Genomic DNA, 14,015 nt, shown 5'->3' on the forward strand with positions numbered 1-14,015 from the left:
TGTGGTCAACAGTGTCAAACGCAGCACTGAGATCTAATAATACTAACACTGAAGTTCTGCCACTGTCTGTGTTTAAGTGGATGTCATTGAAGACCTTTACAAGAGCAGTCTCAGTGCTGTGGTTTGGACGAAATCCTGACTGGAACACATCCAAACAGTTATTTAAATGCAAGAAGTTACTCAACTGTTGAAATACAACTTTTTCAATGATTTTACCTAGAAATGGCAGGTTTGATATTGGCCTGTAATTGTTCATTACTGAGGCATCTAGATTATTCTTTTTTAAGAGCGGTTTAATGACTGCAGTTTTCAGGGCCTCTGGAAAAATACCTGAGTGAAGAGATGTGTTTACTATATGAAGTAGATCTGAGGCCATGTAAGTATTTCCACTTTTGCTTCTTTGTAATTCTGCTCCACTACAGTCCAGAGGTAAATTATGTACTTTTACTACATGTATTTAATACCTTTAGTTACTTTACAGATCTGGATGAATGATGTGAAATATAATCAAGTCTTAAATCAGACTTTAGTTACACCTGGAGTAAATTCACAAGCTACCCTGCAGTATACTACTTTTACTGAAATATTTAAATGATATATTGTAGGGCCATACCTATATAAGGTATATTTATACGTTTCTGTTTTCAAAATACCAAACAGATCATGCATTTTAGCCATGCCTCATTTCGCTCTATGTGCTGTTTGCTGTCTACGGGTCTGATTCTGCTGACCACGCCCCCCTGCAGGAGAGGGGAGCCGTGCTCTGATCAGCTGCTGGGCTGTCAGAAGAGGGGGAGAAAAAGAGATCTCCGTCCTCCGTGTTTTATTATATAGAGTCGTTATTCATTTGTTTTAAAGCTCAATAAATAACAAAGAAGACCTTTGACCGGCACTTTTCTAATTTTGTCCGGAAGATTTAAACTTTAACGGACATCTTGACTGGCGAAACAAACTGAAACTGAAACTCTGCCGCACGGTCCCCTCGTTCCTTGGAAGAGGCGGAGAGGTGGGTGTTTGTCATCTGCTGGTGGACTAACCGGAGAGAATTACAGTGCTTGCCTCGACGGGGAGGGATTGCATTGCAGCGGGAGCAAACGCTTGCCTCGGGGAGGGAGAAAAAAAGCCACAGCGGAGAATAAACAGAAGGGTAACCATGGTAACCAAGTCTTCTTCGCTGCTTTTGTGGCAGACTACAGCGCCACTTACAGGCCTGGCATATGTACTACAGCGTCTCCAGCACTTTCGAACGGAAATGGCCGTGGCTGTCTCCTCCTGATTGGTGGAGTTGGCCCAATAGCCGTAGCGCCACTTTCCTGACGTCAGTAAAGTGTTCAAATCTGGATCAGTTTTTATCAGATCCGTTGCAGCCCCTTTTTTAGAGATTTGGGTATGGAGGAAAATAGAGAGGGTTGTGTTTTCTGACACTTGGTGAGTTCCCTGGAACACCGGGGACACATATTCATGTATAAAAGACGTACAAAAGTGCATTTTGCATGATAGGTCCCCTTTAAGTACTTGATCTGAGTACTTCTCCCACCTTACACGTAATTGGGGCAACAGAACTCAGAGTTAAGGAAGTTGAAAACGGTGCATTTCTCCGTATGAATATGATGCCTTTTGGCCAGCTGATGGACAGATTGCTTGTGTTTCCGCGAAAATACTTATGGCAAACGAGCATTGACCACATCGACAATTTGACTAAGGATGGATCCACCATGCGATATTTAATGCAAAAAAATAACAAAAGTAATTCAAGCTATATTAATAGGCTTAAATCTAACAGACAATTTGCATAACTCATGAAACCTCCAATAGAGATAAATAGGATCACTGCAGTCTTCAATCCTGGAAACAGAGATACAGTATGAGTGAAAGCTGACCCTTGTTCAGTGACCCGGTGAGATCAACGTCCACACCTCAATGCTGAGATTCTGCAGGCCAGCACAGAGGAAGATATTCCATGGTATAAACCGATACATTCTTTGATAAACTTCTCATACTGAGCTAACTGGGGCTATAAATAAAAGCTGAGGTTTCCTGCAGTCTTTTGATCTGCTCTTTGACAAGCACAACATGTGGATGTATTCATTCAGAACTCAGCAAGGTTCCAACATTTTGGAAAACAGTGAAATTGAAATGTTTTCCCTTTTTAGGGCCCTTATATGAATCCTAGCTTGTAGTGTTTTCAAAGGATATGCTGCATCTCAAGCAGATTTTTTTTCATGAATTGCCAAATTACTTAAAATAAATTGCACAATCAATCAGTTTTTCAAAACGTTCTCATGTTGTTGTAGACGAGATTAAACTCAGAAAACTGCGCTAGTAGCATAAATGTTGTGAACTTTTCATGATTAATTATACAGCAGCATGAACAATCCATTTTGGATGATTACATAAAGAAAACAGCCCAGAGGAGAACAGGTCGAACAGCACAGCTACTGCTGAGCTTCATATGCTTTACATTACTCTCACACACATGCCAATTACTGCAGGCACACAATAACAGACAGTGTGTCTGCGCTTACAAAGACACACAACTCAGACAAAGACACACACTCTGGTGCAGGCTGGCACTCGTTTTTGCCCGTCTTGCGCCTTTGCTCCACAAACACAATACTGTCGCGTTTTGGCGTGTCACATGAGCCAGACAAAGCTGCATTATCAACAACTGGCTGCAGCTCAGGGTGTGTGTGTGTGTGTGTGTGTGTGTGTGTGTGTGTGTGTGTGAGAGCAGCAGAGAGGGTTGAGGCTGAGCTGTCAGCAGCAGACAGGCCCTGTCAAGTCTCCCTCCTCTGTCTCTCACACACTCGGCCTCTCGCCTCAGGAGGTGAGAAGCCGCTAATTGGGAAAGGGTAAAAAACACACATACACTCTCACGGACTGACTGACGGTCGGTTACAGTCACACACAAGCACAAAGACTGGAATGAGAGGCAGACAAAAACACAAACAGACAGATGGACACAGACGTCTGGCTCTGAGAACAGTTATTCAGTGGGCTGTGTAAAACTCTCACACACACACACACACACACACACACACACACACACACTACTGTAGCTAATAATACACACAGCCTCAACTACCCCACTTAGTTGTTATTTCATGACTTGATGTGTTTTATTCACTGTATATTAATAAACTCTACCTTCAGTTTAGAGTGGAGGCTTAATGGTTTAAATAAAGGTTGAATTAATAAAAGACTGAATTACAACAGACTGTGTCTTCTAACTACTACATGTTGATAACATTCATCCCGCATTTAATATTCAAACTGTTTTTCATTATTGCCTTCTGTACATTCAAATAACTGTTGTCTTCTCAGGTTGGTGTTGTCATGGATGAGAAGTCCCCAAAGTGCTCACCATCTCAGAGAGTTTGAACATGTAGTCCCATGGCAACGGAGCAAACATCTGCTGATGTAACACGGTCAAGTTCAAGATGAGACAAACACATATTTTATTATTAGACAAAATACTGTTGTGGCAAAGAATAGTTAAGGGCTCATTTTTATCCTCAACGTACACAATTGAAGTTCTGGATTTACATGTGTGATGACCTTTGCTGATATAACAGCTTAACAATTGTTTTAAAAAGTTTTACATTTAACTGAGAACATTTTAATGAAACTGAGTGGACGGGTGTAGCGTTGACCAGTAAGAACCCGTTACATTACGGAACAGGAAGACGGGACTGTCAGCTTCACAGGCTAACACACATATTTTCCCTTTGTTAACATTGCCAGGCATTTGTGTTCTCTAAATACTTGATTTTAGTTTGATGTGATTATGCGTGTACATCTGTGCTGGCGCATGTTTGTCGTATTAATGGTGAACATTTCATATCAAAATAATTGTCTACTACTGTCCATCATTTAACTGGCCAATAACAGCTCTTCTCCTTTACCGCCCATTAGATCACAACACTAACTGAAGTTCAAGGCGTATCAGAATGAAGAACTACCGTGAACGCCCCCACAGGTCGGAGAGGCAGCTATCTTGGTGATGTTTAAGTGCTTAAAACAATACAACACAAAACATCTTCTTAGAGTGTCAACGATGCTCATTGACACTTGAGTCAGAAACACAGCTTCTCCTCTCAGGCAACGGGACCACCTGAGTCCTTCTAGTCTCATATGACATTTTTGGAAATATTTGTTTAATTCAAATCACTTTTACTGATACTTTGGTATAAATATCAACTCGGACGATAATGTTTTAATTAAGTCTTTCAGGCAAGCCAGTGTTAACCTGTGTGAGTCCCTAACATCTGTTCACATCTGTAAAGACAATCACACCTCTGTATTAAAGGTGCGCTGTGAAGGAGGTTTTTGCAAACAAACAAAGATCTGTTCTCTTGAACTGTTTCCAAATCAGAGTTTACAGCCGTTCTCTCTTCTTCTTTCTTGCCTTTCCTGGCACATTGCTTCTTTGGGGGGGCTTGACTGCCTCCAACTGTCAGTGGAATAGTGTGAAACTGTGTAGGCCCATTACCTAAAACATTTCAACATAAAGGAAAAGCTCAAAAAGGCACCTTTAAGTTATTAGAGAAGACATTATAGTCTCTATAGCTTATAGAAACTATTCTTAAATATACTTTTATCGTGAACTTGCAATAACTCTGCAATAAGAATATGACATGGAATAGGCACTAAAGATGTATTTAAACATGTATAATACAAAGATAAATGCCTACTGGGCGAGTGTAATGCCTGTTTTAACTCTAAAATAAATAACATATAAAAGAGGGTCAACATATAGATGACTGGCACCCAAAGAACTCATCAGTGTTATCCCATAATACTATAATCCCCATACCTCTTGAGCAGTGTGACACCCTGGCATGTTGGCAGTGTTTGCCTCCCGTATGTCTCACAGGTACCTGATCATCATTATTCACTGAACCCTGCAGCAGCCACAGAGAAGCAAGCAACCATCCCAACGGCTCGGATACAAGCATATAAGTTGGTGTCAAAATGAGAAAAGAATTTGTAAATGAGATCAAAAGGGAGGAAAGAGAACTTGAGAGAGAGTGTATGGGGGTCCCATGCAGGGAAACAGAGAGGATAAAGAGAAGAACACAATGAAAACAGTTGATAGGCATACAAAATACCACCGGTTCAATGCTCTAAATCTCCTTCTTATCGACAGGTGACTGACATTCAGCACAAGCAGAAGCATGATCAGCTGATATACAGCTAACAAGCCTGGCAGGAAACCAAACACACCCTCTGCAAGGATTTGATTTCCCCAACCATGCAGAATAAAAAGAATGTGAACTGATCAGTGGACAGTCACTCAGACTCCAGTGCAGTGCCACTGTACAGGGTCACATATAGACAGGGCCGTATCCAGGATTTCCTAAATACCGAGGTCCAAACATGATAAGGGGGTTCGGGGGTATACCCCCCTGAGATTTTTGGGATTTTCATGATCTAAATAGGTGCTTTTTAAGTCCTGTGGGGGGTCACAAATTGGATAATATATTGATTTCAAACCATGTCAGTGGGCTGCAGAATACATTATTTTTGAAAGTGTAATGCATAAGAATCAGTTGATTGTTACTATGAATGATCTGGACATGCAGAAGAGGCTAAAATGATCACAACACATTGTCAACATTCATTTTCCATGTCTCTCTCCTTTCCATAACCTGCAGCCTCTCTTCCATCTTCTTTAGTCTCTCTGTCTTCTTCCTGTTCATTACTCTCTCTGTCCTCTACTCTTTCTCTTTGTTCAATCTCTCCCTCGTTGTTCACTTTTTGCTCCTCCTCACTTGTCGCTCCTGCCAGTGAATTAAAAGCAACTCAGCAATTTAGTTCATTTCACTTGTTTGTTTGCATTATTTTTTTTTATTTAAATCTGTTGTGTTTGATTCTCAAAAGAGAACAAAGATGTAAGCAAATTGTGTGGTTTTATACAATTGTATGTTATTATGACATAACTGCAATAGATATATGTTGTTTTAAAATGATGCCTATTGTCTATATTGTAAATGAAGACTATTGTTATAGATAAATAGATAGGTAGGTAGGTAGGTAGGTAGGTAGGTAGGTAGGTAGGTAGGTAGGTAGGTAGATGGGGTTATTAAGCCTACATTCTTTTGTGTGCCTGTACCTGCAGTTCCTCCCTGACTTCCATCACTTTCTCTCTCTCTCTTTCTCTCTGTCCTGTCTCTTCCTAACCAAAGCTGAGCTTCGACTGACGTAGTCTTTTCATTATATCTGAGTCAGTGTAAAAAGAAAACAATACAATGTTATATCTTCAATGTTTTACTCAAATTGAAATGAAAGAAAAGCATTACAACATTTGTTAAAAGGTAATCCTTCTGACATTGGATGAATGTAATTAACTGTAGCTCTCTAGCTAGTTTATTCACGCAATGTAAACCAAAGTATAGCCTACAGCTGCAATATAAGTTAGTGTGCATGTTGTCGGACGTCCACTGACTAACGTAGAGCGTTCACACAGCATCTGCTGGTCATATGATGTCCTGATGAACAGAAACACAAGCAGCCCGCTTTTTAATATGAGACCGTTGTCAGCTTTAGGTCAAAGTCTGCAACACGGCATGGTGAGTTGTGGTGGATGCTAAATCTATCTTGAGAATGTTTGAATTTGCAAATATCTGCAACAGAAAGAGGATAACTTTTGTTGTAGCAGGTTGCAGATGTTGATATGATACAGAAAATTCAGATATGCCAATATTAACATAATTTTAACATGGCCATATGTGGCAGGGTGAAATGTGGATGGGGACTGTTAATGTAACCTTCATCACCTAAAGATGATGATGAGAGGATCTGTCTGAGTGGATAGAGGTACTTTCATACTTTGCATAAACAGCTGGGCAGCCCCTGGCCTAACACATGAGTGACAGCTCGTGCTATTAGATATAATATAGCCTCCCAGCTAGCTTGTTCATCATATCAAACAGGGAAGACAGACACAGCAGACAGGCAGAACAAACCCCACCTCTGTGTCACCACTCTCAGGGTGAGAGAGAGGGGCTGAAGGTCTAGGTCAGTGGAGGTGCACGGTCCCCCACAGGGGGGCAGCCACAGCGGGGTTATGTGGTTCTGTGGCCCCGATGAAAGGATGACAGTCAAAGCTAGCTGTTAACTTAGGCGTATTAGCTTAGCTGTGCTGTCTGGCGCAGCTTGGAAGGAGCCCCAACTCTGTCCGCAACTTCAGTCGGCAGAGCCCGCGCCGGACAGTCAGGCGACGGTAGCCACTATACTTACCTTCAAAACCTCTCTTAAAGAGCACCTTCGGGGGAAAGCATTGCAAAACTGGCCCCGGTAATGGTACAAATCTCAACCTGTCGTACAATGGACAGCTTCCCCCCCCCATCTATGTATATACTCGCATTTTAGACTCTGTTACTAACTGTATATCTGTAGACTTGGTATGTCTTAAATGTCCGGTTAGGATGTATTAGAACGAAATCTAAAATGAAAATTGTAAATAAGCCATCTGTATGTAAAAAACCACCTGTATGTAAATTGTAAATAAGCCATCTGTATGTCAAATATGTCTTATATGTCTTAAATGATATGATGAATTGGAAATGGGGGACCCTGATGTAAACAAGACGAAAGTCTTTCTCTGGTCTGCATCCCCTTAACAATTGTATGTTTTGAGCTGTACTGTACTGTACCCAATATACAAGCTGTTAATAAACTTTTCAATCAATCAATCAATCACACCCGCTAGCACAACCAAAGAGTCCTCCAGCGTATTGCAGGCATATATAACAATGTACAGAAATAAGTGTGGCAGGCTCCTACCTGTTAATGCAGCCGCTAACGTGCTAAGGCTTCGGGTCTGGTGGTTTACAGTCTGTGATGGTGTGTTCAGACGCCAAGTCCAACTGCACTACAGTGGTTTCGAGTGAGGGGGGGCAACATAAAGCTGAGCTGCCACTGACAGCGCGGTGAGGAAGGGGCTCTGGCGACCCCTGCAGGCCGCTCTCAGTATAGCAGCCCGCTGACCGGGTCACAGGTCAGCTGCAGATCACAGGATCAGATATAACAGCATTAGAGGGAGGCTGCAAGATCTGGAAGACTCAACCAACTGTCTGCGATGATGTTGAATGCTTGCGATATGATTCACGAGATAACAGTGATTGACCATGTTTGCATAATGTTTCTCATTATCACTGAATATATTATTTACAATTTTGCTCTTGTCAATTTTGTGGTTTCATTTGAATTGTTTTAATTGTGCCGCCCTAACCCCTAGTGTTGGAAGTCTTGCTTCAGAACATTTTAAAAGGGGAATTTCCTGTTATTTCTTCAAAAGATCTTTTGCAAGTCAGATGTTACCACGAGTAAATAAACGATATCTCTATGGTACTGTACAAAACAGATGCAAAGGGGGAAAAAAAATCGAATCTTACTTAAGAGGGGACTCAGGGAGATGCTACAATAGAGAAAATACAACAATATAGTAACAGATCATAAACTATTGGAGTAAAAATTCAACATGGTTAGTTAATGCCAGTCTTTACTAGTGTGATATACTGAGGCGGAAGACTTTTCCAGTTAGGAGCAACAATAATGAAAGTAAGATCCCATTTGATCTGAAATTAGCGTGGATCTCAGAACACTCAGTCCTGTGTGGTGCTGAGTGCGTTTCGAAACAAAATCAGTGGCAAAACACCTTGAATTGTGTACATGCTTTGATGTTGAACAGACTTAATGAAAGACAGGGCAGGTGCAATGTTACTCACTCAGTTGTTTTGAATATTGACAGCAACTATGTGCTGCATGGTATCAAAACTGGTTTTCATGCTGTTCAAATCCTGTTTTAATCATTATCTTTTTGTTTAAAGTTGTGTATTACGTTTTAAGATGTACTTGGTGTTTTTGCTTTTATTATCCTCTAAACAACACAAGCAGAGTCCAGTCAGAGAAACAGAAAGCTACCGGTCTTATTTTTACACCCCCAATCTTTGCTACTTAAAAACAGACAACCTTTTTTAAGACAAAACTTTATTCAAAATGTGAACATACAATATATTACATTATATTATATTTAATGCATGTGCAAATTGTAAATCTAAATGTTTCAGGGTTGTTGTCAGGGGATGTTGAGAGCTGCCTTTGAAAATATTCTGCCTTCATAAGAAGACTTGAAAGGTCTACTAGCAGGGAAATAATGCTCATCTCTAGTGTTATTCACTTCCTTAGGGTTGACAGTGCGAGGCATGTCAAAGGTTGACAACTCATGAAGATGAAATGTCTAGCCATTCGAGCTCCAAAATCAACAATGGATGTGTATCCAATACCCCAGGCAATTTTTAACATTTGCCCCAGAGCCATAAGAGGAAATTGGGATGTAATGTTCTGTGACTGGAACTGTGATTAACACTGTTTTGCCATGGTAACCAACCTAAGCAGGCCTGGCAAGCTGCCAAACAAAACCCCCCGCCAGATGAAACTCTGTTAGCATGTAATAACAATCATTAACCATTCGAAAATTGCTGTGAGCGTCACTGATCAGGTCCAAATTAAATACATCTGGACTGTTCGGAAGGAGTCTTGGAAGATGCTGGGAAGTCAACACATGGGGCTGATGAAGGCCACTGTGCAGGTGGCCTCCACAGGATGAGAAGCCATCTCCATAGAAACCACACCATTATAGAAGAACAGGAACATTTAGTGCAATGTAGACAGACTTACATTTGACATTTTTGAAAAAGCAGAATTCATAAATCCCAGTAGTCTTACTATCACAAGGTTACAAGAAATTAATTTAGCCCCTTTTTCACATTAATACTGTGCAACATTGCAAATTAAAAGAATCAAATCAGAGACAAAAACATTCCTGTGTAAACAACTCCAAGTAGTGCCTAACGTATCGCAACCAGTAATGTCTAACGGGGGGCTGACTTATGATATGACTCGGTGATGAGGCAAATACCAGATCCACAGTGAAGGGACAACCATCATTCGCATTGTGAAATGTCATAGTTGTGCAGACTAATTGTGAGCCAGTCAGGCCAAATCATTCAGCTTCAGACCTCATCATTGTTCATGGGCCGAGGAGGACACCGAGCTGAGGACACCTGTGCCACATTCTGAGGCAGAAGGCTCTGTGTTGGCAGCAGAGGCTCAGTCATCTCCAGTTCATCAGCAAATATTCCCAAATACATCAGAGGAGCCATATAGCTAACCTCAAAATATGATGATGGGGACAGGTTTAAGTCTATGGTTGCTTTATTTGTAGTTATTTTCCTCTGGTTCCCTCTTGTTTGTCCCATGATGAAGAGTACAGGGAAGAGCATCCCTCCAAATCCAGCCAGCCAGCATGAGGAAGTGTCATAGGTTCAAGGCGATGCCTCACCGGTCAGCTGTATCACAAGCCTTCCACTTGTTTCTGACTGGATGAGCAGCACACCAGCCTCTGTGCCTGCAGTACTGGGCTTGAACTGGACAGGTAGCTTCAGATAGTGTTGTGATCTAATGGGTGGGAAAGGAGAAGAGCTGTTATTGGCCAGTTACATTATGGACAGTAGACAATTATTTTGATATTAAATGTTGAGCATGAATACATCACATGCACCAGCACAGATGTACACGCAAATCACACATCACAAAACTAAAATCAAGTACTTAGGATTTCCCTTTATGAATCATGACTTGCTAGACTTCAATTCAACTTTAAAACACTGTATTCATAAACACACACACACACACACACACACACACACACACACACACACACACACACACACACACACACACACACACACACACACACACACACACACACACACACACACACACACACACACACACACACACACACACACACACACACACACACACACACACACACACACACACACACACACACACACACACACACACACACACACACACACACACACACACACACACACACACACACACACACACACACACACACACACACACACACTTTAGTTGGGCATTACATCAGTACTCTACCAGAGGCCTGTACTACGAAGCCGGATTTTCTCTTAGCCGGCTAACTTCAGGGAAATCTCTGGCTTCCCGGTCCTACGACGCTGGTTCTCTTTTTAGCGGGCTAGATCTCCATGGTAACTTATGCTGAGCGGCTAACCTCCTCCGGAGCAGGTTAGGTTGCAGGCTAAGAGATCAACTCAGTGAAAGCACCGCCTGCTGACCAATCAGAGCTCCGTGTGCGGAGTTTAAAGCGATCAAGTCATATTACAGGATAGAGGAAATACAGAAAAACTGCCGTTGCAGGAAAGACGGCCGGCAAAAATCAACTGACTGTGTGAACGTGAAAATGAATAGAATATCCCCTCCCATCTTCAGAGCAATCTGACTATTATAATATTAGCGTTAAGAAAGCTTACTTAAATATCTGCCACGACATAAGTAACCGGATCAGAGTAACATTAAGTACAGTCCGCGGCACTGTGAGTGCAGACGTCGATGTGTCCCATTATCATTCATATCACATCACATCATAATGTATCATATATTTCCTTATTTGAGTCAGCTGAGCCGTATCTGGCCGTGCAACACTCACAGTGTCACATACTGTATGCAGAAGTATTCTTTTAAGCAACACATTAAGTTGACGAAACACTCAAGTCAAATGTAATTAAAGTCAGATCGTGTCTTGGACGGGGCAGTGATATCATAAACCTGTTAATGTACGCATTCAAACACTTTTTCTTTTACCAGCTGTATTCACCTTGCAGGTGCAGCTATGTGGCTTTTATCCTGGATAAAGTGTTTAAGTCATGGATGTTTAAAGTTTAACTTCTTCATATTTGACTAATATTAAAGTTGACTTTTCATTCAGGAAGTATGACGCTGCGCTGTCAGTACGCTTGTCCATGTTTGTGATTGGTCGAATGCTCCAAATACCACCCCTTTCATGTGAACGCGCACCTAACTAGATAGGACACGGCTGGCTTGAGCGATCCACTTGATAACCAGCGTCGTAGTACAGCTTAGCGAGAGCGCGTATGTTTTGGATTGGGCCAACCGGCTAACTCAAACATATCCAGGTTAGGTTGAACCAGCTTCGTAGTACAGGCCTCAGGTGTGTACTATGTTTAGAAACATTATCCTCTTGGTCCCAATATCTCACAGAACCTCCCACAGTGAGCAGTCACAATGGGAAGATAACATTAAACAAACTAAGTTTACATCACATAGTTTTTATTTTATTTTTTATTTATTTATTTTTTGGTTCTATTTTTTCCTTTTTCTTTTTATGTTTATTTTCATGGCTCTGTTGTTTAAGTTATATTGATAAGCATTTTTTGGTTTTGCCTGTGCGGGTATGTGTGGGTGGAGGGAGGGAGGGGGGAGTGTAGTGAGTGTACTGTGATATTACAATATAAATGAAATAGCATCGATTACTGTACACTATAATGAAATAAAAAGACTTGTAAAAAAAAAAAACAAAAAAAAAACATAGTATTTACTATTCCTATTTTGTTGCATGAAAGAATTTACATAAAAAAACATCTCTAACAGATTAACACAACAACCCTAACATGGAAGCACAGTAACAAGTAAAAACAGGAGAAGGTACTTATTATAAAGATGGATTCCTAATGCTTCACCTGTCTACTATTGTTATGACCCTGGGTCATTATGTCGCCTGTGTACCGACTTTTTCTTGGGAGTGGGAAGAGTGGGGAGAATGTGCGATTTTATGCTACGCCTAGGTTCCCCTAGACCGGGGCGTAACACTATGAAAATGCAGAAAGGAGCCAGGGATAATGACCATTGGACTCACCTCAGAGAATATTTGGAATGCTTGATGTGGAAGGGTTCCATAGGGTTTACAAATTTCAGCTGCAAGTCAATTAGAGAAGCCACACATCAAATATCAAATCCATGCAAAACATAATTACGATTATTTAGGGGTTTGACATTTATCATTCAGTACAAGTCAAGAGTCATGCAATTTGTATAGGCATGTGGAAAAACAGTGTCCACAATGCGAGTTAGTATAAAGCACTGTTCCTCTCACTTTCTGCTGATTTTTAACCCATTTAACCTGTTCGCATCTCCAGAAACTACTGAAACCAAAGACAGTCCAATTTCTTTGGTTTCGATAGATAGATAGATAGATAGATAGATAGATAGATAGATAGATAGATAGATAGATAGATAGATAGATAGATAGATAGATAGATAGATAGATAGATAGATAGATAGATAGATCATTTCAATTTCTGCTGCAGTAAATGAGAAAGGAAAAATGTTTCTCTCTTATGTCATCTTCAAAACAGGCAACCTCACCTCATGTGTGTCGGATGAGTTGTTGCGGATGTTGACCTTCAGAGTGCTGGACTCACCCACCCGTGTCACTGGGAAGGTGTACAGATCCTGTTGAGAATACACACCCCTCCGCACGGCCTCCTCCTCACTGACAATTATACATTGTGGGATTAAGGAGAACCATCACCTCAAGATGAGAAACCTACTCTAAAGCATGGCTGCTACTTCCTACAGTTACAGACCTTCCCAAGCAAAAGGACTATTGGAGTGGACTCACCTGGTTTTGCCTGCAGAGGCCTCAGCTCTCTTCCTGCTCTTCACTGTGGCCTCCGTCTTCACCAGAGAGCAGTCTCCTTCCTGTGGTCCTGCCACTGTTCCAGACTTTACTCCCTTTGGGGACACGGACACACACACACACACACACACACACACTAGGATTTTGGCTAGACAAAAGAAACATGCTAGCTGCCATCTCCATACTAATTAAAAACCTGGTTACTACAATACAGTTGAGAAAATATCCGCTCTTCATGTTTTAAGTGTATCTTGCATTTGGACACATTAGACTTTGTTAAACTGATTGTAAGAAACATCATTACTCAATCGTATGCAGACATGATAAAAACCAAATGTGAAACATTTTGCATATTCAGTTCCACATCCCACTGTGAGTTACAGATCTAAATCAAAGTATTGCAGCCTGTAGTCACAGATTAGCATTTAACACTCTGCAGGATGTTGCACACTTTAAGACA

At 41.2% G+C, this 14,015-nt stretch overlaps 1 protein-coding gene across 2 annotated transcripts in view; it reads right to left on the reverse strand.

The window, feature by feature from the left end:
* Nucleotides 1-8,983: 8,983 nt before the first annotated feature.
* Nucleotides 8,984-14,015, reverse strand: part of cep192 (centrosomal protein 192) — a 39,033-nt gene continuing 34,001 nt past the window's right edge. For both annotated transcript variants that reach the window (XM_034149362.1, XM_034149361.1), the window contains exons 49-52: nt 13,538-13,650; nt 13,282-13,408; nt 12,773-12,831; nt 8,984-10,464 (exon numbers count right to left, since the gene is read on the reverse strand). In XM_034149362.1, coding sequence (XP_034005253.1) covers nt 10,332-10,464; nt 12,773-12,831; nt 13,282-13,408; nt 13,538-13,650 — 432 coding nt within the window. In that variant the 3' untranslated portion in view covers nt 8,984-10,331. The remainder of the gene's footprint in view (nt 10,465-12,772; nt 12,832-13,281; nt 13,409-13,537; nt 13,651-14,015) is intronic.

The sequence above is a fragment of the Trematomus bernacchii genome, unplaced genomic scaffold, assembly GCF_902827165.1.
Source record: "Trematomus bernacchii unplaced genomic scaffold, fTreBer1.1, whole genome shotgun sequence".
Classification (NCBI taxonomy): domain Eukaryota; kingdom Metazoa; phylum Chordata; class Actinopteri; order Perciformes; family Nototheniidae; genus Trematomus; species Trematomus bernacchii.